The sequence below is a fragment of the Falco biarmicus genome, chromosome 12 (genome assembly GCF_023638135.1).
Source record: "Falco biarmicus isolate bFalBia1 chromosome 12, bFalBia1.pri, whole genome shotgun sequence".
Classification (NCBI taxonomy): Eukaryota; Metazoa; Chordata; class Aves; order Falconiformes; family Falconidae; genus Falco; species Falco biarmicus.
Window position 1 is genome coordinate 5,559,220 of NC_079299.1, and position 27,573 is coordinate 5,586,792.

A 27,573-nucleotide genomic window follows, 5' to 3' on the forward strand; every position below is an offset into this window, starting at 1 on the left:
GAGAAGTCCAGGAATCCTCCTGTGAACCCACAAATCAACATCCTTCCACAGCACAGGCGGGGATGCCCCAGGAAAGCAGGTGGGAAGATAGACTAGTCACTGTTGCGCAGCATAAGGAGCAGAGTAGCTCTGGCAGCTATTGCAACATGGAGTTTACCATCAGGTATGACTCTGCTTGAATCTGAACCCTCCCCATGCCTCCCCAACAGGACGGTACATACAGGTGGTTCTTCCCAAAATCTGCCTTCCCTAGCAGCACTCACAGTGCCATTGTGGTTCTTGCTCAGTTTCTGAAGGACCGTCAGGTAGAACTTGAAAAAGAAGCTGAGTGTAAGCGTGCGTCGGAAATCCACCATCCCACCAGGTGCAGAAGGAGACAGATCCATCTCACCCGCCAATAAGCGGCAGGCATCCTGCAGCAGCTTCTCATTCCAGTCTCTGCAAGGGAACAAAGGTGACAGAGCCCATACTCAGACCTAAATATCATGGAGAAAGACTAACTCTTTTGACATGGCAGCCCCCGCAAGCTCTCAAGCAACAGCCCCCTGTTCTATCTCTGTTTATAGTATATGTGTCAGCTTCGCTCTCATCTTGAGCTCCTATCATCTTTTCTAAAGATGTGGCAAAGTTATTAAATGATAAGACTACAGATTTCTTAACCCAGTTTGAAAGAAAATCAGTTTTGTAGGTCATCCCCACATCTAGCTTCTGCCCACTTCAATGGATGAACAAATTTAGCAAGAAAACTGTGCTCAGTGAGGGACTGACATGGATCTTTGAGGGTAAGGAGTACTGGAGTCAGCAGGGCATCACACAAAACACAGCCAGCCACAGAAGTATAGCTACGCTTCTTCCACTTGCTCCTTCTGTGTCCTATCAGAAAGAATTTATAGTATTTACAGTATCCTGTAAAATTCACCACCTTCACATCAGAAAGCCTTTCTTATCACAGAAAAATTCCTACCTGCCAGTAAGCTCCTGGCAAGTTTTTAGTGCCAGGACCGTTGTAGGAGCCATTCCTCCATAGCTTAGTTTTATCTCCTCCACTCGGCTAGTGCCATCTTGGAACAGGACTCTCATCCCACAGGTCACAATAGCAATGTCATCCTCCCGACGAGAAGCCTGCTTGAAAGCTGAGAAGTATTCACCCTAGAAGACAGGAAAATATTTATTTATTCTCTGCCTTGGCATGCTTTGGAGTATAAATATGACAAGGTGTTAACCTATTTCTATATGAATGAGCTATTCCAGGGAACTATATCTGGTTGGTTCATCTTGCAGGGCCAAGCACAACGTGTTTGTTCAGGTAGCGCTGTATATTTTCACATCATTCAATGATTAATTCCAATGTATTGGAACAATGGTTATTAGCAACCTAGGACTGTGTGGGAAATGAGCTCTGACAGATCTGCTTGCATCTATCACATTTTTTTCTATATCTTAAGAGGAAGAACCAAGACAGATTATTTTATTTTTTTTTTTTTTAGTAAACAAGCTTACAGTTCCTCAGCAACTTTTTCTTTCTTCCAGGCTGCTAAGATGGAAACCTAATCAGTAAAACTCATATTCTAAACCCCTTCAGAAGTCTTTCAACTCTGCAAGAACTGAAATAATAACAGATGTCTCACAGTTCTAGAACAGACCAGACTAATTAATATAAGACAATTTCAATCTGTTATTGCAAATACAGTTCTCAGTAACTACTCTGAATCCTCTGCTGATCTCCACAGAGTGGGGAAATTCTTGTAAATCCACCAGTGACTACAACTCACAAAACTCAGCAGCTCTCCTATGAAGAGTGGCAGTAAATATGAGATTAACACTCCACCAGTCTACGCCAAGTGATAGTGTCATCCTGGAGTCACAGTATAGTCAGTTTTTCCCCTTGCCTGTCCGGCAGATTAGGACAAATTGCTGTTAAGGCATCCTGCAGACTAAGAGAGGAATCGGATCTGATGTCTTTGTACAGCCCTTCTGGAGAGTTTTCTGCCAAGTTTCTTCTCTAATAGCTTATCCAAGTGACTCTGCAGAGCATAGCAGTTTGTTCCATTAATTATTTCTAATCAGAAGTGGACAGCAATTCTTTCATTATTGTAAAGAACAATTCCTCTATTGTTGGCAATGAAAAGAGTTTCACAAGAGACCCCTTTTGTGCACAGAGAACTTGTTACTGGAGATATAACCAAAGGGTGTGTTTCATTTCCTGAATTCAAGTAATTAGCAGGCAGCCAGCAGATAATAGCAGAGGAGCATCAATAGCATCCTCCCAATGAGGACATTCTGCAACTCTGCTTGTTAAACCAATTAGATTTTAAAGAGGAGAAAAAGCAGCCTTTTCTCTCACTGCACACTTCAGAGAAGACTTCCAATACTATGACTACAACAAAAGGCCAATATTTGCCTTCACTCCTCACAAGACACCTTAGTTTTCTTAGTACAGAGTTCTGTGGGAGGAAAGGTACTGTGTATTTTTCCTTACCAAGTGTAGGTATAGTAACCATCACATCAGCTGTCCATGTCTTCCCTACCTCTTGGTAAAACAACAGAGCATGTCCCCTCTAAACTATCACAGTGAAAGTTTCTAAGTTTTTCTGTTAGTTATTCTCACAGGAAAACCAAGAAACCCTTGTTGCATATTGGGGACGTAGGTTAGTCTCCCCTCTTGCCTTCTGGATAAGATGCAAACCCAGGTAGGAGCACATAAAGAAATCCACAGGATCAAAAAGATTCATAGGCAATAGTCATAACTGCAAAAACATTGTTTCCATGTCAATTTTTTCAGTCTACCCCTGTGGAATACAGAGATCAATAACAGATGAAGGTTGGAGGATACTAACTATAAGGATGAAGTAAGACTTTATGACTACTTTCTGCCTCTTCAGCAGGTCAATACTATGACCCTATGACAGGAATACTGAGCAAACAGTAGGTTAAGATTGGTTTTCAAAGATAAGTATTGTGTTGTCAGGCTTTTTCTATTTGAAAACCAGTAAACATCTATGCAATATAGAACACTATTATAATAAAAATCAAGTAACAGTGACAAATGTGATAGAGAAAGATGTATGCAAGGGAAAGGACATAAAAAAAATGATGGTCGCTAAGTAAGCAATATCATAAGTGGTGCATAACATTTGCGAACATTATCTGGAACACAAGGAATGTTTTTATAGTCCAGAAGAGAAAGAGGGTTGTTAAACAAAGGTTATGTCCTTCTAGGAATGCCTTGTTATATACAAATTTTCTTTTCTGGTATCTGTTTATATTTTACCTCTAATCCAGTGAGCTGTTTCCTTTTCTAAATACTATCTTTGCTCAGCTTCAATCCCCTTCTAAGTATAGACTCAAAAATCTTTATTCCCTGAATATCTTAAATATCTGACACACAAACTTGCAGGAAATAAAGGTGTTAGCTCCTCTCCCTTAACAGCCGCTCTGCGATAAAAACTACCTGGAGCTCAGTTCCCCTGCAGTAACACTGAATCTCATAAACTACTAAACTTCTTTAACGTAATTCTGTCTGTTTCACCAGTCTTACCCTTGGTGTGACAAGCCACATCAATGCAAGAGGCAACACCAGTTTTAAACAAACAAACCAAAAAATTTGATCTAGCTGTGTGCTGACACAGCTCTGCTTCCAGTTGTGAGGAAATCACAGTTCCAGAAGACTTTGCCTGCCACGTGCCAGCACCTTCAGACATCCTCTGATGAGCTTTAGTCTCTCTGACTTGATGATTGTGAGCAAAGATCAGCCAAGAAACCATGAAGTAGCAAGTTCAAAAGTTGTTTTAGTTTTTCAGATCAATGAGCTGCATATAACCTAGGGGTGAAGCCATTGCCCTGCTGCAAGACATTTGTTTTGGGTAATTGCCATGACTGTCATATGGGTGGAGGAATATGGTGATTTCCATTGACTACCTCAAGCATGTTTCTGATTTTGGCAAAAGGCAATGCTTCCTGCAATTATCACAAGATCAAAGAAGAATTATTCAGAAATGGATGGGAAAACACCATAAACAAAATAGCTGTGTTTTCTTTATAGTTAGAAAAACTAAAAAGGATAGACAAAGGATTTATTGGTTCTACCTCATAAAATGATGACATTTCAAGTATGTCAGTGTTTTCCATTTATAAAGAAAATGTGTCACTACACTGTGAATCCTTGCATCTTCTAGCTCTAAGCCCTAAAAAGGTAAATACCTTCACAGCCATAAAACTACAGCCTGATGTTCTCAGCCCTAAAGGGGAAAAAGAGGTTTCTCTCTTAGACACTCTGAATTAGTTATGGTTAGTGCTGCTACAGAAGAGGTGTTCATTGCTCTGTTTGAAGGAAGTTTTGCAGGCACATTTGAAGTTGCAACTCCACATTGCCAAAATAATAATCGGTCCTTATTGCTAATCATTGCCCCAATAATCAGTCCTTGTAGTTTCAGTCTTGCAAGGCAAGGATGCAGATACTGAACTTCCCTCTTATCCATACACACCTTTCCCCACTTCTTTTCCCCATTTCAGTTCACAGAATTTAAGCAAGAACTTCAGGAACTGCTAGCACCTTTGCTGTACTATTTTGCCAACAAAACTGAGACCTCTGGGAACATCACCTTTCATCATAACTGAATCCATTCAAAAAGCTTCGGACAAAATGAAATTTATATTCTTTGCACTTGGGCTTAGTGTATTTTACCATGAAGCCCAGTTCTCCTTGCTTGCCAAAACCAGCATGTTGCTAGATTTTTATGACATAATTTAGCTGCTTCCTGGTCCACTTGGAACTACACTGCGTTTGGAGGTCAGTCTCCATGGAAAAAGGTGCCTAATGCTAAAAATTACACTCAGATAACAGTGATTTAGCTCCATGGACATTGAAGTCTTTTCCTACAAGCTTACCTTCTTGCTGTAGGGTATTTCAACAGAGAGAAGTATTTCTTCAGGCTTAACTATTGTCTTTCTATATCCGGTGAAAAACTTCTCATCCATTGTGATAGTCCTTTTGCCCTCTGTACAGCAAGGAGAGATCAATGGCAGATGAATGAACAACTTAGCTGAAGAACGGAAACTGTATGCGTGAAAGCCTTCAACCTACACAAATTACTCATGATATGATAGCAGTTTTCATTTTTCCACCCTCTTTCACCAAATCAGGAAGGATTTTCTCAGATTTACTTTGGTCCTTATGGAATCTATGACATCTTCTGCCTACACACGATTTGTTTGCCCAGGAACTGATCAAAGAGACCTCCCTCCTTTATCTAATTAAAGCTGAGCCTCCAGGTGAACCAGTTTCCAACATCCCAACATAATTCCCTCTTTCCCCTTTCCCTAAGCTGCACACAAACCAGTACAAGAGAAAGTCACTGATCAGACAGTCCACTTCAAGAAATCTATTAAAAAAAAAATCTTCCTAAGAGCAAATACTGAGACATTTGGCCTTCTTCACAGAAAAAACAAATCTTTATCTGAAAAATCCACAATGATCAAGGTATGATAGTGACAGAAACAATGTCATGTCTATTTTTTTACATCAATAGACATCTACAACCAGCTCTTCACAAGGACATGTCTGTAACATACACATACATACACAGTACCAGCAATTCATTATGGCATAGAAGTTCAAAATGCTTTAGGAAGCCAAACCTAGGCCTAGCTTTAGGAATTCAGCCTTTAAAAGGGCTCAGACTCAGACTAAGCCTATTTTACTTAATGTTAACTTCCACTTTCAAGTTCTGACCTGACCTAACAATCCATGGCAAAGGTCTGTTAACTATCCAACTCCCCACAGTGCCACGAGGAAATTAAGGAACTCACCATTTGATACCAGAGTCAGTTTGCTTCCACTTGCCATTAACACAGGATTTAAGTCAGAGATGGGGCTTGCTGTCATTATGTTACCACCAAGAGCCTAGAGTGATAATATATGCATCAGATAAATATTTAAAAAACTGAAGATACAGTCATAGTATCTTGTAATCCTGCACTGCTACATACACAGTGCATTAGAGGTTAGCTCTGATAAATGCTTTTTGTTCACTCAGCAATTTTAGGCCCCTAATGAAGTGGGAAAATGTAAACCCCATGAAATCAATTGCTGTCCCAGTCAATACTAACACTCGCCCAAAACAGTTTTAGGAACAGTCTTTGGGTAACGCATCAAAACCACCTCGTGCTCAAACCACATACGCCCAACAATGCCAAAATTCAATCACTGTAGCTGCAATTAAAGGAAGAGTCATGAAAGTATAGAGCATCTTTTCAGTAACATTCAGGAACCTAAGTTTTTTGGCTACAATAAGTGTATGGCACAGTATCTTGTGGAACAAAATTTTGTGTTTGGTAGGTTGGTTCATCTGCTTGCTTGATATTTTTTTCTTTTAGTATAACTAGTTTGAACACACCAAACCCACTTCCTCTTTTCCCTTTAAAACTAGAGGAAAATTTGGCCAATCTGATACATTAGCACTACAACTACCATAGTTGAGCTGGCAAAAATCTACACTCCTGCTTCTTTGAAGTTTTTCCAGCACTCTAAATACATTTTTGTTAAACTAGTCAAATCTCACTACTGTTTCCCCTACTTATCCTGATAACAGAAGTGGAATAGCTGGACAACTGCCAGGTTTCCCTTGCTTGCTAAGTCTGCGATACCAGTATAGCACAGACACCAGCTAAGACTTACGTTGCTATCATTTCCTGGGGTTGGTTTATGTGCACTAGCTGCTTTGCCTAGGTTTGCAAATGCTCTTGTGCGAGAAGCACAAGGCACACCGACACTGGATGAGGCAGGCCAGCTGCTCAGACTCTTTCAATTCCAGTCCCTAATGCTCCTGAGTCACTTACGGCAACATTCCTGATCTGTGGCCCTGCAAACCAGCGCAGCTGTTCAAGGACAGCATGGAAGATCTCTGTTTTGTAAGGAGGAAGCTCTGCCACTGCTTTTCTCAGAACCTCCTCTACTGAGCTCAGGGTACAGGCAGCACCAAAGATTACCCCTGTAAACAAACAAAAAGAATTGTTGCTCTCCCAAACATTAAGCTACAGGAAGACAGTTATAACTATCTATAAAACTTAGATGCCACTGAGTCTAATCAAAGAGCAGGGTTTAGAGAAGACATTCAGTCACACTAGACTATGTTGTATACACTGCATGTCAACATCACATTCTCAGTAAAAAAATCACATTTAAGTCACAGCTTATAGTGGTACTGCCCCTCACATGAAAGTAACCCACCGCCCTTTTGCCTCAGTGTATTATATTATGAACGATATCACCCTCCTATAGGTATTAGTTTGGCCTTTAAGAAGTGAACTCCACCTCCTCTCCAGTTTCTACACCTTAAACATGCTACCAGACATTGGGCCACATGCACTACATTGTCCTAATTACTTTATTTGTAAGGTTGACCTATTTCCACCACAAATATAAATGCAATACTTAGTCACTTAGACTTGTCAAATCCAGCATCTTTCCCCCAGTTACTAATTTTAAAATCTTTCTAAATAAAAAGATTGTCCACTGAAACCCATTATTAACCCAGTCAATATACGTAAAACACCAAACATAAAATGTCTGATATACTAGTGAAAGCCCTCTGATTCTCATTTTATATATATATATATATCACTCACTCGATTCCCTGCACAGGAGAGGCATCAATGCATACAGAAAGCAGTTTTTAGACTGGGGATTTTCCTTCATATCCTCTTTGTCATTCTGTGGAGTCCCCACTCACTTCACAGGTATTCTGCCTCTTTTTTACTCACCTGTTTCAGTGTGCTGAACAGCATTCATTTCGGAGATCCATGCTGGTGCTATGATCACTGGATACAGCATGTTCTTTAATCTCATCTCAATACCTTAAGGAAAAAGAAGAGTCCTTCAGTTACGTGCAGGTGACAAAGCTTAAGTTAACTGTTTCCCAAAGAAATGGCAACAAGACTATTAAAGAGCCAGTTCATTGACCATCTGTTACAGAGACTATGTAAGGTCACAGATATACCAGACTAAAAGCTGTTTTCTCACTAATACCAGAATTCCATCAGAGAAGTTTTAGAGACTCTTTTCTAGGATTACAATAATCATAAATACACTGTTTAGTGCTTGTGCAACCTGGCTATTGTTGTACATGATCCTTCAGGAAAGAACAATGAATACAATCAGCCATACAAAGTTTGAGGATTGTTTCCTGAACCAATTGCTCAGGATAACAGAATTACTAATACATCTGAACTCTCCTCCTCAGCATGTATGTATGCAGGAGTATATATTTTCAGGGGAAAAACAGTAAGATTTCAAGTTTTGAGTTTATTCACTGAAAAATCTTCCAAAACACAGGTTTCACATCTGAATTCATGCGATTACAAGGACACTAATGCTGTGTCACTCCCCTCTTCTCAAAATTCCACAAAACTAGCACAAAAGCTCAGGTCTAGATAACCACATTTTTATTTTTTTTTTGCTCAACACAGCAAACACCATGGAAAAACATCACTGTGAGATTAATCTACCTGAGAAGAAAATTTGTTCCTACATACATCCTAAAGATTATTAACAGCAATGGCATGAAGGAGGTTTACATTTGCACTGTTCTCACAAAATACTCCATGTAAAGTGTTCCAACTGCTCTTACCCACTTCTGTGTTCCCCACAACAAGCTTGGCACTGGGGTACTGCGATTTGAGAGCCACCAGTTCCTTGAGAGTTGTAGGCTGGATCCACATTACACGCTCGCCTTTGAAACACATCTGTTTCTGCTGCTTGTTACTCTGAGTCTGCAAAGTGAGTTCAGATAGAGCTCAGACCCTACATCGAGCCAAGAATCCCCGCTCACATGCTGCCCACGCCTATGCCAGGCTTAGCTCCATTTCAGTCGAGTTACTGATAGGTGGCTGTGATATCCACACTGCTGTTGGCAGTTAGCCATTCCCCATCCTTCCGCTAGCAGTGACAAGGGTCTTTTTCATGCTGACAAAAGTTTTCCCTTCCTAATACTGCCAGGTGCATCCTGCTGCCACATCTCCCCAGCAAGACCTCTCCAGCAAGCTCCATCTGACCAAAGTTCTGGTAGATGCCCATGGCTTCAGCATTCTTAGAAGTAATGGGTTTTCTATTCTTATCTCACTGCAAAAATGTCAGTCTTTAGCACCACTGAATTTTAGTTACTAGCTGCAAGCCCACATTCTGGTTCCCTTTTTAATTCCTTCATCCAGTGACTGAAGAAACCAGCCTAACATGGCTGCCTCCCAGCAACATTAGATCAACCTTAGGTAGGAAAACGTCTAAGAGAGGAAACAGAGGGGACTTACCTCAAGCTAAATATATATTATGCTATGGTCTATGGGAACCTACTCATGCTGCAGCTCCTGACATGTTTAGGCTGGGTGCAGCAGCAGAACTAAGGACTGGATTTCAGTTGTTTGTTAAATGTGAAGAAAGCTGTAAACATGCCATGTGCTGGACTAGATTCCTGTCTGGGACACATTTACTTAGGAGAAAACTACCCCCAAAAAAAGACAGGAACGAAACCTGGAGAGAAACTAATCACATTTAACTTTTTATGTCAGTGTGAGCCAGCCAACTTCTACTCCTGCTACACTGAGTGGAGAGAAGTTGGTGCTTTTGGGAGGTCATCTAGTTGAAACATTCAGCTGCATCCCATAGCTCATGCTTCTCTTCCTACACTATAAAGGGAGCACAGGGTGATTAGTTCAGATACGGCTGTCTAATGTAGAAGTTCACATCTGACCTATTAAACTGAAATCTAGATGTCAGCCACTGTTTCACCCCTGGGGAGGCAGTGACCGGAAAGGAGGGCAACCCAAGAGCAAGCACGTATGGTAAGAAAGAGAGGAAAGCCAGCCAGCTGGGGCAGCCACTTGGCCTGCGTATCTTTCAAGCCACCCTGGCTTAAAAGCCTTCCCTTTTATAAAACAGGAACGTTCATGCCCACGCATCTTCTTTCACCAGCAGCCATCTTGTGTACTGCCTTTTCCTCAAGGCAGAGACACTGCAGGCACTCAAACCCTGGGCAGAGCAACAAAACCAAGGAACCACATACTATTTCTGTTTGAATATACTTACCATTAGCTCTGGTGGGAAGATTGGCTCCTGTGTAGGGTCCAATGGCTGGAACTCAGAAGTGTTGAAGAGGCTGGAGGAGATCATTGCCTACGAGGGAGAAAAAGCAAATGGCTGGGCAGCAGAGAAAGCTATCCACATACAGCCCTAACTCATTCCTCTTTCCAGTCAAATCCCTATTATTATTTCATGGAGCAAAGAATGGCAAATGCAGTGTAAAGATACCACCTGAACCAGCATTTCAGGCTCTTCAGTCATCTTTTTCTGATAACAGCGCATGTCTGGTCAGAAACCTGAACCCTGAACACACTAACAGGCTTTTGCTAATCAAAAGTGATATCACTTCCACATTGGCATGTTAAATTACATCTTAGGTACCTCTTTTGAGGCAAGACCACCATAAAATATAAAAACTGCTTTACATAAATACAGATAAATTAGAAGTATGGAGCTTTGGCACAGAACAAGACAGAGCTAAGACTTCAAAACATCAGAAATAGAGAAAAAAGTAATATTTGAGAGGCACCTTACCATATTGTCTTCTTTTCCATTCATGCAGCAGCCTGGACCATTGGCTTTCCCTCCACAGCAGCCCCCATTCTGAACAAACAAGCATGCTTCAGCTATTCTACACAGTCACAACATTCCAATGTTTACAGGATATATTCCTCCCCTTTTATCAATCACAAAAATTTGCAGTAATACTTTTCATTAATAAACTACTTTGACTAAAGAACTCTAAGCAGCCTTAATTGCTGGAGTAATCCATGCAATGCTGGATGCTTCCTAAAAAAGAATCCACAGGAATTCACTGAAATTTCCTGGAAAATAATTTAATTATATTCTCTCTTTCCTAAACTCATTTTATACTCATACTACCTTATGCCCCAGTTCCTTGGTTTCAGCCCTCCATTGTTTGTGCCTCAACTAGTACATTAAATATGATTTACTTTTTTCCTTCAGATACACCAAAATGCTCCAATTGTGCAATTTATTGGAATGGTGATTAAATGGTTTCATTCATCATTGGACTACAAAGTTTGAGAAAGATTACACTGCAGAATTAAGTGGGTTTCAGATCTGTTTTCACAGAAAGATGGATCACTTCAATATACCAGAAGCTAGTGACATTGCTTGTAGTTGTCACCATTTTATTTCACGAAAGCGTTGCACCGCACAGATTCAGAAGGAACATATGTAGCACACTGAAGTAGAACCTGTGTCATGATGGCTAGCCATGCTAACCAGGACATATGCAGTCACAGTGTTTTCTAAGAAGCAGACATTCAGACCAGCTCAGACAGCTCTGAATATGTGCCAGTATACCACAGTAGGGCCAGAGAGGTGACTAATGCATCAAAACTCTAGTACTGTATTGCAAATTGAGGTTATGGCTTTTAAAATTCAGCTTACCATGCTATTTTCCCTCTCACTACGACAGCATCCAGTGCCATTGGCTACTCTGCCACAGCAATTCAAGTCCTGTGGGGACAAAAACTCTGAGAAAAAAACGTGCAGATTCCAAAGAAATGAAGTAGACCTGATTCGCTTTAGAGAGAAATTGATCCCACGTTTATTATACCCAAAGCAGGAATGGGAGATGGAAGGTGCCAAGCAAGTAGGTGTCTCCCTTGCCAGTGGAAGGCAGTGTCCTGCAGCGTGATGTCTAGGTCATATCCAGTCTACTGATAGACCTGGTTTAGAACTACTCTGACCATTCAGCCAGTATCTCTGGTCCAGCTGGAGCTGAAAGGATATACCCAGAGAAAAGGGACCAGCACATACAATACAACCCCTGGTACCCCACCTGCATCTAATTGCATTCAGCTCAGGGGACTACCTGAGCCCAGTATGGTTTCTGTCTCTTTAGTAGCTCTGTCCAAGTACCTGTTAAGAGTCCCCTGGAGCCTCTGTAAGTTTTTGATACCCACAACACCCTTTGGTGAGTTCTGCAGGTCAGCTACCTGGTGGTAGACCATCTGCCTTTGTTTTCAACCTTACTCCTACTAGTTTCATTTCTTGACACTGCTTCTATATTGGAAGAGCCAGCAAACAGCAGATGCCTGTCCACATTCCACCTGACAGTCACAATTTTGTAGCTCTCTGTCAGAGGTCAACACAAACCGCTGTAAGGGTTGTGTAGAGCCCCTTCCCCTCCCTGGCATCTTTTTTCCAGGCTGAAGCATCCCAGACTACTTGTATGGAAGCCAGATTACCACAGATATGATCCTTATTCCACTTCTCTGAATCTTTTCCTATTCTGCTATACTCTATTAGAGATGAGAGGACCAGAACCGCACAAAGCGCTCAAGTGCAGGAAGAATCATGATGCAGACAGTGGCATGACAGTGTTTTCTGGTTTGCTCTCTAGCCTTTGACTTGTTTTGTTTGCCAGTGAGCACTGAATTCATGCTTCCGTGGAACTGTCTACCATACCTCCAAGATCATCTTCCTGCATGGTAACAGGAAGATGATCTTGTGTCTGCTCACAGCCTGTCATTTTACATGTGAAATGAGGACTGCCTTTCATTCTGTAACTTGCTTCACATTTATTTGCCCTGAGCTTTGTATCCCATTCCGTTCTTCAGTCGCTCAGGTTCATAAAGTCCTTCTGAAGTTCCTCAAAATCTGTTACTGTTTTCACTACCCAGACTAACTTGACATCAGTTAACTCACTCTCTCACATCACTACTCAATTTTCCACTGCATTTAGGGATGTCATGAACAACGTTGCTCCCACCACAGCTCCCAGCAGAAATCCACCAGTGACCTCCCTTCATTGTAAAACTACACCATTTTCTCCTACCTGTCATTTCCCACCTTTTAACCAATGTTTCATCCATACAGAGATCTTCCCTCTTACCCCATGGCTGCTTATTGTCTTTAAAAGCCTTTGGTGAGACACTGTACAAAGCCTGTTGGAAACCCAACTGTATCAACTGGGTTTACCAGCCATTGTAATAGATTTCACTACTGCTTGTATTCTCTTTTGGTGATCATCATTCCAGACAATGAAACGGAATTAGTGGGCAGCATTCTAAATTCTTTACTTCTGACATTTAATACCGGTGTTGCCTCACAAGTGGCTAGTAATCACTGAAGTACCTAATGATCTACTTTTCTTCACAGCCTCCAGTAGTCCTTCAGGAACAAAAGGACTAGTGAAAACTTATGGCAAAGCTTCGTACCTCACCCAAACCAACAGATTAATTCCAGTCAGGAGCTATACAGAAGTGACTCCACTTTCTTTCCAGAGCTATTCTGCTCTGCAGCTGATCTTCCAAGAAAGCAACTTTCTCATCAGATTCCCCCCCACAGTATGTGCATTTTCATGCACCATACCTTTGCACTTTTTCCACGTCAAGGATCATCTATCTGCAAGCTGTATTATGCAGAGATAGTGAGTTTTTCAGAGACACACAAAAAAGGGACAATTGGGCAGATCTTATTAAAGTGCTGCAATTCCAACAAGTGGAATGAGTAAAAGAGTTGGTCTTCCTGCATTATTAATGCATGAAGTACACACAAAGGGGTCAAGAGTTGGAGCAGTGTTGTTGTAGCTGGGTGGCTGTAGCATGTATGTTTCCTTCTTCCCCATTTCAGCTCGTGGTGTATTTTTTTAAACATTATCTGAAGCCACTTACTTTAGCAAATGTCCTGTATCCTTCCAGAATTGGTCTGTACCCTGTGCACCGACACAAGTTCCCTGCATTGCCAAAACAAAAGGATAAAGATTTTATGTCATTTGGCTGAGAACTTCTCTTCTTTTAGAACCTTTTATTGTTTCTCACAAAAGCTGGTCAAATCTAGATAAAGCTAATGAAAAAAAACGGGAGAAGGAAAATTTCATTAGTAATCTTGCAACAATCCCACCATCCCTTTTTGTTGAAATTTTAAATTGAAATTAATTAAAAAAAAATTATCAGTCTGCCCTATTCAGTATTCATTTACCTCAATTGTGTGAGCCTAATCAGTATACCAACTCCTGAATTACAAAGAGGTTGCTTTCTCCTGCATCTCATTTCCCCTCAGGTCACTGCTGGAAGCATGGTAACAGTTCTAGCTCAGCGATAACAGCAGCCTCTCAGGTGATTTACTCAGCTGGATTCTGCCCCATTCCATCACCTATATTGCTGTCTTGGTCCTTTACTTGAGGTTGGCTGGCCCAAATGCTCTCTGTCACCTCTGCAGGCTCTTGTGACAGCAATGAATAAACAAGAAGGTGTGGAGGCTCTTACAAGCCCCCCCCCCCATGAACAGGTCACATTTTGGTCTCCGTTTAGTGAGGTCCTAATCCAAGACTGAGGCCACTTGTGCCTGCTTCAGAGCAAACAATGAGCTTCTGTGAGATCTTCTACAGGCCATTTTTGTTCACTTCATAGCACCTGGCCAATCTCCTAGCAGAAAAGCTAGTTCTTAACCTCATAATAATCAGTTGTCTTTAACAAAATACATTAAACAAAGGTGCACCTCCATCCCTTTTGGTGAAGCAGGGGTAATGAAAGCAAAGCAGGTTTCATCTCTTGCAGGGCTATGAGCATTTACCTTGGAAAGCATCTTCTATGTCCTCCATTCTGGGCTCAGGTTTGTTCCGAAGCAACGTATACATGGACATGACAATGCCTGGAGTGCAGAAGCCACACTGGGACCCATGACTTTTTGCTATTCTCTCCTGAGAAAAAGTAACAACAATTATCAGCTGATAGTATCAATGTGAGTTTATTGTGCTTGTTTCTGTAACATCCCTGTTAAAATACAATCTCGCTAGAGGAGCTGAGATTATCATCAAATGTTCTCTGATGAGATGGTCAATTAATCTGTGAAGCAGACTTCAAAGAAGGGAACACTTTGCATCTATGCTTTGAACTCCCACTGTAACTGAAAGCGACTAGAAGCCTCCAGTGAATCACAGAATGGGTTGGGTTGGAAGGGACCTTAAAGATCATCTAGTTCCAACCTGCCCACCACAGGCAGGGACACCTTCCACTAGACCAGGTTGCTCGAAGCCCCATCCAACCTGGCCTTGAACACCTCCACAGTTGGAGCATCCACAGTCTCTCTGGGCAACTTGTTCCAGTGTCTCACCACCCTTGTAGTAAAGAATTTCTTCCTAATAGCTAATCTAAATTTATGAACATTTTGTTGCAAACCACTACCCCTTGTCCTATAGCTACAGGCTCTACTAAATAGTCTGTCCCCATCTTTCTTATAAGTCCCCCTATAAGGTCTCCCCACAGCCTTCTCTTCTCCAGGCTGAGCAACCCCAACTCTCTCAGCCTGTCTTCATGGGAGAGGTGCTCCAGCTCTCCCATCATCTTTGTGGCCTCCTCTGGACTCACTCCAACAGGTCCAGGTCATTCTTATGCTTGGGGCCCCAGAGCTGAATGCAGTACTCCAGGTAAGGTCTTATGAGACTGGAGTAGAATGAGATTAGGAGTTCTTCAGATTTACCATGCTAGAAAAGCTGGAGCTACCTGTATAGACCTGAGTCTGAATTTCAAAGCTTAGCCGTTAGAATCTGCAGGGAAGGGAAGTGAAAGACAACAAGCAAACAAAGGTCAAACTAGGTGCCATTCATTCATGCGTGTCTAACTTATTTTTCACTTTGTTGTTTACTGTCTTAGATAGTTATTGGCACAAGTCCTGCCCACTGTACCAACTGAGATAAATCATAGTTTCCCTTTAAAGGAGCAGTATCTCTGAAAACGCTGAGGCACGTCTGCTTCCATAAAAAGTGCATTATAACACCTTGCTAGATGAGCAAGGCTTCGCATTCCTGTCACTCCTCCCCACAAAAAATATTCTGGGACTCCAGAAACGTTGCTGAACCAAATGTTACTGCAGTGAAGGTTCCTAACTATGCAAGACAAGAAGTCAAGGCCATTCATGGAAGGCCATAGGAAAGCCAAAACCTAACTCAGATTTCTTGGCTCCAAGTCTTTATATAGGCTTTCACCACATCAGTCTTCCCAGTTCCCGGGATTTGTCCAGGTTTGGACCAAGTCCAGCCATGTAGCCCTAGAACGAAGGTTTGGACCAAGTCCAGCCATGTAGCCCTAGAACGAAATCATTGGCACCAGTTAAGTGCTAATTAGCACCATTAGGATAGCGCCAGTTAACTTGTTAGGGCAAAACAGAGCTCCAGCATTGACCTGGGAGTTTGATTCCATCATTTAATCATTCCTGCAAGTAAAGACTACTCATGTGGAAAGTCACACTCCCAAATTTCACATCATGATGGAAGTCCCAGCACCCTGGAACAGGATTAACATAAGAAAACATGAATAGAGGGTTTGAAAGTTCCGGTATTAATATCTTACCTGGGCTGGGTGCAGCCTGGATTTTGTGTTTCCTATACCTTCAACAGTAGTTACAGCTACGTGATGCAGAGCACAAACAGGGAAGAGGCAAGCATTGGCAGTATGGTGACTAAAATAATAAATTAAGGTCACTTCATTTGACATTGCTGCTCAACAAAGAAAAAAGGGAACCGGAGGATTAAAGAGTACTCAGAAACTGTAGCAGTGGACACAATAGGAGAACTTAAATAGATCCGATTCAGGTATTAGTTACAAAGCAAATCTTTTAGCACCTAGTCAGCCAAAGTTCTCATCAACTTCGCTTGAAATTTAAACTGAGTATGCACCGTAGGGTTTGACCTAGAAATAACAACTTTAAACATTCTCATTGCATGTTAAGCTACAGAACCCATGTAAGTAATTTATAGGGGTGGACTACAAATACCAAGATGTCACACAGCTGGCCTGGCCCACTCACAAAGTTACATAAAGGCACAGAGCTCTTGGCCTTTTACCTAGGAAACCATTTCTAGATGGTACACACGGGGAAGGAGTCCAGGCTGAAGGAAAACAGAATAATGTTGCCAAAATTCTTACAGGAACTAGCTATTTTATTTCATTTCTATCAAGGCAGAATAATGACCCTAAAGATACCTTATTCAAGGCCACATTCCTAAGCAGAACCACTAGAGTTAAATGATCCCAAGTCAAAGTAGCTCCAAACATTATTCCAAATAAATCCAAGATTTCAGTGCTTTCCATTCCCCCCAGTAAAAATAAACCAGGGCCTGTCCTGGCCTATCCCTGGTTATCCTCTCTTTCCATTCCCTTTTTTGTTTGATTCCATTGCTTCACTCTTCCATTAATTAAAGTAAGAACAGGAAGAAAGTTTGTTTCAGGTAATACGAGTAATTCTGAAGGTTATAATAGAAGTAGAGAAAATGTTAGTATCTGCTGGCATACAGAAACCAGATTATTATAGTAATACAACAGCAATAAAGATTTTATCACAGTAATAATTATTTGGGTCATCACAACAAAAAGTTTATTACATTACAAGAGAAAAAAAATAAAGGTTTTCTGAATTGGGAAAAGCAGATAGCCTGCATGCTAGAGTCAGTGCAGATATTTTAGGGCACAATAAAATAGTTCCCTATCAACACTGTGCAATGCTGTAGAAAAAAATATGTTCTCACATTAGCCTTCTGAGTTTATGCTCTGAAAGTGAAGAATTATGTTTTGGCAGAAACATACATTATATAACTTTTTTTTTTAAATTAGTACCATGTCTGGAATGTCAAAAACCTGGATGTGTCCTCATTTCATTTCTCTGTTGAAGAGTTCAAATTGCAAAGGATACAGGATTTTCTTCCGAAAGGGATCATACTTGGATATCATAACAGTGCAAGCACCACATCCACCTTCTCCACAGCCTAGTTTGGTTCCACATAGGCCCACTGAGAGACCAGGAATCAAGGAAAACACAAAAACTGTTGGCAGCAGCCTGCTCAAACAGGTGTCAATCAAGGCTTAACAAGGAGTTCTTGCTGGAAACCAAGCACTCTTGTTATGTTAATGATTTAACATTAGCAAAGCTTCAAGTGCTGGCATGTGAGCCTTGAGATCAACACCCAAAGCCCTAATATGGAGGCATTCTACATTCCAATAGATTCTTAGAATAAACAAAAAAATTCTGAACTTTAACAGTTCCCACTTTCCATTAGACTCAAAAAAGTAAATGAAATCAGGGAGACAAAGCACTCAGTAATGTTGAGCAGGAGCTCAACTTTATGAGTAACGATTCAACAATTCTGTCAGTAAGGAAATCTACCACAAGAATTCGACTTGTTGCAAAGATGACTCCTCCTTGTGTGTAAAATTCATGTTGCATATTATTTGTAATTTCGTTGGTAACAATGAAATTACAAATAATTTTTTACTGCAAAGATTCTGGAACAGGCTATTTTCATAGAATCGTAGCAATCATGGGATTACTTAGGTTGGAAAAAGACCTTTAAGATCATCAGGTCCAACCACAACAGGCAAGTCTACCGCTGAACCATGTCCCTAAGCACCATGTCTACTTTTCATACAATCACATCCCTGCTTCAGCAGAAATACAGCTTTCCTATGCCTTTCAACGTTTCTCTTGACAACAGTGCTAATCTGCCCCAATAAAACATATTTCTCAAAGTATTTGACCAGATATCTATGAAATAAGCTCACCAGCCATTAGAAGTCAGTAGAAGATCAGAAGCTTTTGAAGAGCTCCGACTACCTCTTCACAAAGCTGTTTGCACTAGATAATAATGAACTTAAACATAACAGGTCTAGCAGTAAAAGTGCACACAGGCACAAGTCATGCCATTTATTTTTCCTCTTGAACTTTACCCACCCAAGTTAGTCAGACAAAATAGGGCTGTTGATCTGCTGGAAACCCCAAAGAGGATTGTGTTTTACACCCCCATACTTCTTTCAGAACCCAGACAAACAGGACATGGCAGCATGGTGAAGGAAATATGCATGATTCTTTTTAAGAAATACACCAACACAGATGTGAACCATTTGGCAAATGTACACACCCAGCTGGTCAGACAAAAACTCAGAAAAGATGGGATGACACTGCCTACTGAACTAGACCTGGTATAGCCAGCCTGGTCATCACAGTAATAGCTACCCAGCTCCTGAGGCTAATCTGACTCATGAGGCGACCAGTTTCAAACAGGAGTGAAACGTGACCATTTGCATCCGCTCACGTAAACATGCCCATAGTATGTGGTGGGAACCCTTGCCTCTGAGTTTGCATCCCTAGGTCATCTGATAAACAGGCCACAGGATAACCAAGCTATTGGATATTAACTATCTGGTAATAACCAAGTTATTGGATGATACAGCAAGCAGCTCAAGCGGCTGTAATGTTTTGGCCAGAAATTTCTTTACAATTTGCGTAGAACAAACTAAACTTCCCTTCAATTTTATTGTCATCTCAATATTGCTTTCTTTCCATCATATTCTAATTCCTAGAATTTCGGAGAGTTTTCCCTTTAAAACACTAATGAATTCTTTAAACTTTATTTAAAGTATATTATTTAAAATTTGTTATTGCTTAAGCTTAGAATACCAGCTGTAATCTTTTCCGGGTTAAACTCTGCGCACAAGTTCTGCCTAGCACTCAAGTGACAGGCAGAACAGTAAACAATTATGAAATACTGCAGGCATTTAAACCCTTCTGCTATTTCTTCTGACATTGGATACATTTTCTTCGTAGATAGGTTAGAAGAGTTGTTTCTGGGTCCACATCTTTTTCCACCACCTGCAAGAAGGGAAAGGCACTGTTACACACAGAAGGCTTTACAACACAGGTATGTTGGAAGGAGAAAGTTTGGCCTTTTCTTCTTTTCCAAAGCAGGAAGCAGAACCAGTGATTAACTCCCCTCACTATGTTCAGCACAGGTATCCAGACACGACATTTCCCTGAATTTAGTGTGACAAAGAAAAGTATAAGCATTATATATGTCAGGTTTTCAGCCATGGCACACTGATGCAAATTTTAAAAAACCCTTCAACAAAAATGGCAAACAGAGTAAGTGGTGAGCAGAGAAAGAACTGTTTTGTGCTTGACTTTTGAATTCCTGACATCTCCCCAAATAGCATCTCATCTTTATTGACCATGCATAACTGACCTCTGTCCCTTCTCCTTCTCACTATTACGAGACAGAGAAAATGACCAGATAAACAGAATGACAGAAACTGCATCAATAGTAGACTTCACAGAGAAAAAAAATGACAGTGGAAACCCTAACATGACCAATACAGGTGCTGCAGGACAGCCAGCAAGTACCAATTATCTTGAATTTTCTCTTTCTTCCCTGCTAATGTTAAATCAATCAGTGTGACATTAGTAGCCATCTTAAATGTAGGAATGTGGAATTCCAACCAAGGAGAAATTTTTTCTGCACTTTGAGTCTGCTCCATGCTATTAGTGAACAACACTATTAGTAGTTACCTATTAGACATAAAATTAGATTTTACCTCAACCTCTGCCCAATGGTCAGAAACCAAAGTTCTGCCCCTTGCCTCCAAATGGCTGCAGAGCTTGTCTTCCCCTTTTTCTGTTATTAATAGAGCATCAAGAAACTTTTCCATATTCACTGTGTGCCAGAATGTAATCATGTGTTCTTGGCTCTCGCATGTGCAAGTCCTAAGTACAATAGTTACGGGTTGTTTAAATTAATCACTCCCAGTTTGAAGGGCAAATTGAACAGAGGTCATTCGTGTAAGCCTTTCTTCTTACCGATAAGAAACCTCCATAACCTGTGTACTGCTTCAGTTTTATTCCTTTACATGTGACAGGGTTATTCTAAAGAGACATAGTTAATACATCCTATTTGAGTTCACATTTTTATCATACCTGATAAAGCCACTGCTACAAAACACAACTGGTCACTTTTTGCACATCTGATTCCTACACTGGGAATAATCTACAAGGAAACAAGATTTCATTCCTCTAGCTTGGGGATGTCTCCCTGTAAATCATATAGCACTCATATTGCTGCTATTCAGAGCAGACTGCTCCTGTTCCCTCACCTTCTGGATGCATAAAACCAAGTAAGAGCATACGTTGGCTCTTTCATGACCAGCTGTTTCAAACTAAGAATGTATATGCCTCTGCAGTAGTTTGGTAAACAGGCATGAGCACATAATTCCAAAAATGTCCCATGGACAAAAGGTCTTTCAGAGCCATTTCACAGGCAAAGACCCTTCACCAGCAACTCATACCCTCACTGTCAAACTCAGTTGCTTCCTCAGGGCTGTGCCAACAGCCATTGCAAACCCTTCCAAAGCAGCTTCCAAGATAGCCAGGCACAGAGAAAAAGCTTCAGAATATTAAAGACCATTGACATTATTCTATGCTTAGATCAGAGAAAACGTCTCAAGAAGTTTTCAAGGAAAGAATTCAAGAAGCACTCGCATTGTGTACTCAAATCAAGCCATTAAAAGTTTGGTCCAACGGCTCCTTTTCAGGAAGTTAAGAAAGAAAACGCAGCCCTAAGCCTTCATTTAGCCACTCAGCTCCACAGACTTGTAATGAAGTACTTGAGCATGTGTTAAGTCCCAAAGTCAAACTTCTGTTCACCTTTATCAGAAAGTGGTTCCCACTATGCAGTAGAATACATCCTGAAAAATCCACACTCTTACCCTATTCAAACCAATAGCCCAGGATTCCTACTTCAGTCACTTCAAACTGCTCCACTGCAGCTGTGTATCTGCAATATTGGCAGAGGCTTGGGATAGGAGGGAGATAAGGGGTAAGAGTTTGGAGAGCGTTCTGGATTAAACCAAATCTCACACATCAGAGAGCAAGGGGTCATTTCTTTGCCCTCAGATCCCTGACGGAGGGATGCTTGTTTATGAGTCTCTCTGTTCCTGTCTTTTGTTCGTTGTCATTGATGCTGGTTTTATCCTGCAACATGTCACTCCTCCAGTGGTTTGTTACAATCACCTGCTGTGATTTGTTCTTAAAATATTTTAAAACTCTGTGGGTGGGGATAACATCTTCTCTTGTCTGATGCCCAGAACAATATGATTCACAGCTGAATATCTTACCCATCAAAACAATTCTTTCTCACCTCCATCAGTGTCCTTGTACAGAAACCGAATTATCCATTGCCTTCAGTGGGAGTAGGATCGGCCTCCTTAGATATTGTGATTAAATAAATATTTCCTTTTTGCTCAGTTACTGGATTTCAGGTTTTTGGTTTTGTTTTTTTTAAACCAAACCTCATATTGCATCAGATTGATGGCTTCATTTTGACAGATTCAAAACTATGGCTTATACTGTATGTGGTAGCTTAAAAATTAATCAAATGCAGAAACTTTGTCGGAAGTGTCAGGATGGCACTGACAGTCATGACTCCCAACAGATCTGCTCTGTACTGCACATCTATTCGTCCACTGATTCTAGGAATCTAAGCACTCAGATCATCTCAGCAGGGAGCCTGGTCTGGCTCTGTAGTTCTTCAGGCTTCAAGTACTACACGGAACAAATTCCTAAGCAGTACTCCACACTCCTAGAGCCCATTGGTGGTCCAGAGAGGTGTTGAGCTCACTTCCCCGTGATTTCATGTACAAATCTTGGCTCTCAGTATTTTCTTTGCCATCTTCTCTACCAGCTTTTCACTAACTCAGATAACTTTTTACTACATAAAGCATCATATTTAAATTGAAAAATCCTCTCTAACTTTCTGGGTATACTAATTTGAAAGAACAGTATCTGTGCAAGGTAAATAAAGGAACAAAAAGGAAAAGAAAACAGAAACTTTCCCAGTTTACCAAACAACACACTAACCTTTCCATCAGCCAGGGTCTATAAATGAGAAACAGATGTTTTTCTGAATGACAAGCTCCCATTCAATCACTAGTCCCTAGTTACTCAATTAGTTGCAAGAAGGGAAGGTAAAAGGTTTTAACCAGGCTGCCATGCAGCATTAGACTAGTTGACAGCAAAGGTCTCCTAGGACCTTAAAATCTGTGAGTATGTATTCCTAAAGTCATTAAGAGATTTCAAATTCATTTACTAGGGAAAAAGATAAGAACAGAGATGAAAAAAATTAATATTACCACACAATGTAAATCTGTTACTGGTCACGAGAACATTTTGTCTGCTTTAAACCAACAAACTGAGAACTTGTAATTCACTGTGTAGGACCCAGAGGGTCCCAAAGCTCAAAAAAATCCTTTATTTTGTCTGCTCCTATCTGCAATCAAAGATCCATAGGCTCTGAAAGAGGTCTAATGTGGCTTCCAGCACGGAACCCCTCTTAATATTCAGGATAGAAATTGAAATATTGACTCCACATGTTTGAACTAAAATTACTTGCTACATATGCATGAGACAGATTCGTCAGCTGAGGAAAACAAAATTGCCATTATTAGCTTTAAATTGTGTGTGGTGTTTTCCATTCTAGCCTAGGCAGGCTATCAAGATAACTTTGCCTTAGCAGTGTGCCAAACTTTATGCCCAGTGAAGTAAACAGGTGCTTAAAATAAACAATCCTGAATGTGAAGTATGCTCAGCTGTTCTGAGGAGACTTTTTCATGACAACATTGCAGTCTGAGCTAATGCAGGAGAAGGATTTGCTGCCGTGAAAGTCCCTATCTTATCAACCACCTCTTATCAAGCAGTTTTGTACTGTGACAGAATATCAGCAGCCCATTAGCAATGTCAAGCTGTCACGAATTCACACAGCAGTAACCTTTCCCACTGGCCATGCTATCACATTCTTTGCAGGGAACTGACTGGAGTATTTAGTCAGGACTCCAGATGGATGGAGCCATACCCTAACTTGCTTTCCTGCTGTTTCAGCAGCCTTGCCCGGCCAACTCCCACCACCCCCTCCATCACATAACCTCTCGTGTGCAGAAATATCCCAACAAACTCCACATTTGTTGCCACAAATCAGATTGCCCCATGAGTCCAATTCTCTCTTAAACCTGCATTTGGGGAGCTGTGGTGGTGGTGTACCTCAAGCCACTTTGACAGCACACCCAAAAAGGGAATAGGAAAAAAAAAAAAAAAAAAAAAAAAAGAGGCTCTGGGCAGAGCACAACCCAGGAAGCCCTCTCCTCTCTGATCAAGTGGAACCTGCTCCTTTGCTAGCACTGCCCCTTCCATGAGCCAGCAGGGAAGGATGCTGAGATAATCTGGACACGTGGAATGAGTTGGTACCGTTGGTAGTATTAATCGTTCCCTGGTGCATTTTTTTAGCCAACAACTGCAAGATCACACTGTGATAAATCCCTTTACACGTGCACAAGGTCAACTACAAGATGTGGCTCTTGTAAACAAGAACTGCAGTTCCATAAAGTTGCTGAAACACACCAAGGTCAATGCCATTCACAGCATGCTCATTAGCTCCAGGACATAGCAAGAACAGATATAAAAGGAACTAGTTGTCTTCTGCTGCTAGCCTTTAGGGTCTAGGCTGCTCTTTCTCCCCTTCTCTGCCTCACCCCACATGCATAGAAGAGGGTCCCATAGATCCAGTTCTGTGCAGCTCAGCATCTTCTCTTTTGCTTTAACTAATACACATTTTCATATGTTAGCCCAGAGTCTCCTCCAAGAAGAAGGGCTTTTCTACTGATTTACACAGAGCTCCTGCAATACCTGAGCACAAGCCAGTGCTGAAGCACCAGCTGTAAACATATATAGGAATTTGTTTATAAACTCTTCATACCTACCGTGAGTGGCATACTGGTTTTGAATCTTAGCTGGTCCAGCACCAGAACCACAATTCTCTTTCATTAGAGCATACCAGAAAAAGAAAAGAAGATAGCACACTTGGTCTGTATCAGGATCTGGATTGCCCAGCACACTTGTGGCAGCCTCCTACTGCAAGACTCAAAAAGCTCCTAGTTTTCCACCTAAAAATTGATGTTCACAGAGGAGGGATCTGGAGTCACCAAAATATTCACAGAGCAAGAAGACAAGTTAATGGTATACCATCTGTGCCCATCATAGCAGAAAATTCATCAAATTCACAGATCATCCTGTGCCACTGCTTCACTATCTCGATTGCCAGACTCAATTAGCTAGTCACGATTAACATGGAGGTTCAAGTTTCCACCTTTCTCTAGAAACAATGAATAGCTGATATGTCAATTAACATTGACATATGAACCATTACTAATCTGTGTGAACACAGCTTCAGTTCTTCAGTCCTTCTTTATAAAACCTCAGAATCGGGGCTGGCTTCCACATTAGTATTACATTTCAGAGCTCTTTAACTTAGAATCCATACTAGATAAACTTCATTCTTCACCTAACTATGAATACTTACATAAAGCAAAACTTTGATATTTTAGTACCTTGGAAAGTTCAAATTCCAATCCAGTTTAGGATCAAATTTATAACTATAATACCCTAATTGTAGCAACAATCTCATCCACGTTTACACTTGACTAAACTAGCATGAAAGATCAACAAAAGCAAAATTGGTAATAATCCTGTGCCAGTCTGTAGGGCAGGGCACAGAGCTTTCTAACCAACTAAGGATATTGTGCGATCCCTCAAGGAATTAAAAAATTCTGTAGCCCAAAATTAGTGCTGCATGTAATTTACCCCTAAGCAGGGCACAGGCAAGGTCCACAAACTCTGAGCCCCACAGTACGCAGTAGACATGCACCCCTCTCCCCTCCCCAAGCTTCCCAGCTGGAAGCTGCTTTGGCATAAGTTTCCCTGCCCAAGTATCTAGGCAAGGAGGGGGCGCGAGGGGCAAGATTAGCATTGAGCTGAGCTCAGAAACAGAACTTGGCACTAGTAGTTCATAAAAGAAGCAGCCTTGACTTGTTACAAGCTTTTGAAGAGTCAAGGCTGCAATGCTAGCCAGGGGAAGCCCAAAGTGAAAGAGGCGGCTCTGGGACAAACTGTTCAAAGGTGTCCAGCATGTGCAAGGACAACCCCACACTCCTGTGAGACACAGCCCCTTCTTAGGTAGTTATCAGCAGTTGGTGTAGGAAACAGTATCAGTTCATGGGCTTTGATTTTAAAGTTTTCTAGCTTCTTAAACAGAAACGGAACAAACATTGATTTTACTTAAATCCCTTTTAAAAATCAAATGTCAGAATTACTTACTGAACATATGAATTATATATAGATGCTTATATTTGAGTTAGGTTTTCCAGATCTGTTGTAATTACTAAAATTATTTCTATTGGAAATGCCTGTATTAAATCAGTGCACCTTTATTTAAAAAGTAGTTCTCAGAATTGCAGTAAATTCTGCAACAAAATTGCCAACAAATCTAAAATGTAAAAGGAACATAAAGTCAGTCAAAGAAGAGAAAAAAGCCACTTAGCAAACCAATAGTCTTCACAGTTTAATATTTAAAAGCCATGGCAATTGTGACAGTATCAGAAAACTTTAGAGGAAAAAGATGACTAGAAAAAATAAGTAATCAAGCCACATTCCAGGAGCAAGCCGTACAGAAAGCTGGAATCTTCCTTACCTTTTTACCATTCACAAAGAACACTAGTTCATCCCCCGTCTCGTTTGGAGCCATCCTGCACACCTTTCCAAAATTCACTCAAATAGGGTCACAGATCACCCTTCCAAGAGCAGCCCTATGCCCCACAGTGAAGTGAGCACCAGCGATACGACAAGTAATATGAGTCTGCCTAAAGAATGTTTGACTTTATTTCTACATCATTGCCCTGTGTAACCCCATATTATATAAGAGCCAACGAAGAGGCGTGCCAGCTGCGTTTGGTTGGTGCTTCTGCAGCAGTAATGACAGAAAAGGAGCTGGAAAGAGCAGAATGACCCGCCCCCTTTTATATAGCAATAGATCACAATTCAGCTGCATTCCCTTTAGAGTATACTGCCAGGCTTGGGGCACTCAGTGTGCCACTGCAACAGCTGCCAGGAATTCACAGTATTTTGCAATACAAGGCAAACTCCGGAGGAGGGGTGTGCGTGTGTGTCTCCCAACTATCCCTCACTGAATATTGACAAGAAAAAGCTCTGTTTATAGCCATTCACTGGGCATCCACCATGCCCAGATCCCTAACAAGAGCGCCTGCTTATCTAAAAACTCTTCAATACATGCACATCAGCCAGGAGACAGACTACAAGACTAATTCACTATTTTCCTTACAGTTTTAAAGCTACAGTACACTATCTGCAAGGACATAATTTAAACATGTATTTTTGTCCAGATAAAAGCAATTCTACAGAACTGACATTCTGATCCAGCACCTCAAAAGAGGTGCTGGGCTAAGACCACAATGTTTTCACTGGGTTCTTAAAGCATTTAGGCTTACCTTTTTCAGCTTAATCCTCACATCCTCAAACTTAGTTGCATGTTGCCAGCGAAACAAAAAGGAAAGCCAATTCTTTGAAGAATGTTTTGTCTTTCAGTTTCTTGGTGGTGGTTTCTTCTGGTTTCTCCATTACACAACCATACATTTTGCATAAAGTTTTCCTGGTTTTTCTTCTGAAATTTTCACAGAATTGTCCACAGATGCCAAATATGGCATGTGTTGGTTTCACAAACAAGAACTCTAAACCCCTAATTCCAGTTTTAAGTTCTTCCACAAAACAACAATTCTAAAGTTTCATGGAAATTTCCTAGCACTGTACTTAATCCTGTCTGCTCCATTCTGATTTTTGTGACTTTGCTTTCCTTCTTCAGCATACCA

General features: G+C 41.0%; 1 protein-coding gene across 2 annotated transcripts in view; it reads right to left on the reverse strand.

The window, feature by feature from the left end:
* The window catches only part of XDH (xanthine dehydrogenase), a 60,050-nt gene that overhangs the window by 24,285 nt on the left and 8,192 nt on the right, over window positions 1-27,573 (reverse strand). The window contains exons 1-16 of one of the 2 annotated variants that reach the window (XM_056357023.1): window positions 26,382-26,628; window positions 19,630-19,687; window positions 17,735-17,831; window positions 16,396-16,504; window positions 14,621-14,747; window positions 13,720-13,781; window positions 11,489-11,557; window positions 10,607-10,675; window positions 10,079-10,165; window positions 8,628-8,769; window positions 7,762-7,854; window positions 6,838-6,989; window positions 5,809-5,902; window positions 4,888-4,997; window positions 965-1,149; window positions 264-438 (exon numbers count right to left, since the gene is read on the reverse strand). In XM_056357023.1, the coding sequence (XP_056212998.1) occupies window positions 264-438; window positions 965-1,149; window positions 4,888-4,997; window positions 5,809-5,902; window positions 6,838-6,989; window positions 7,762-7,854; window positions 8,628-8,769; window positions 10,079-10,165; window positions 10,607-10,675; window positions 11,489-11,557; window positions 13,720-13,781; window positions 14,621-14,747; window positions 16,396-16,504; window positions 17,735-17,831; window positions 19,630-19,687; window positions 26,382-26,435 (1,683 nt within the window). In that variant the 5' untranslated portion in view covers window positions 26,436-26,628. Of the gene's footprint in view, window positions 1-263; window positions 439-964; window positions 1,150-4,887; window positions 4,998-5,808; window positions 5,903-6,837; window positions 6,990-7,761; window positions 7,855-8,627; window positions 8,770-10,078; window positions 10,166-10,606; window positions 10,676-11,488; window positions 11,558-13,719; window positions 13,782-14,620; window positions 14,748-16,395; window positions 16,505-17,734; window positions 17,832-19,629; window positions 19,688-26,381; window positions 26,629-27,573 lie in introns of those variants that run through there. The other variant, XM_056357025.1, reaches the window with a different exon arrangement.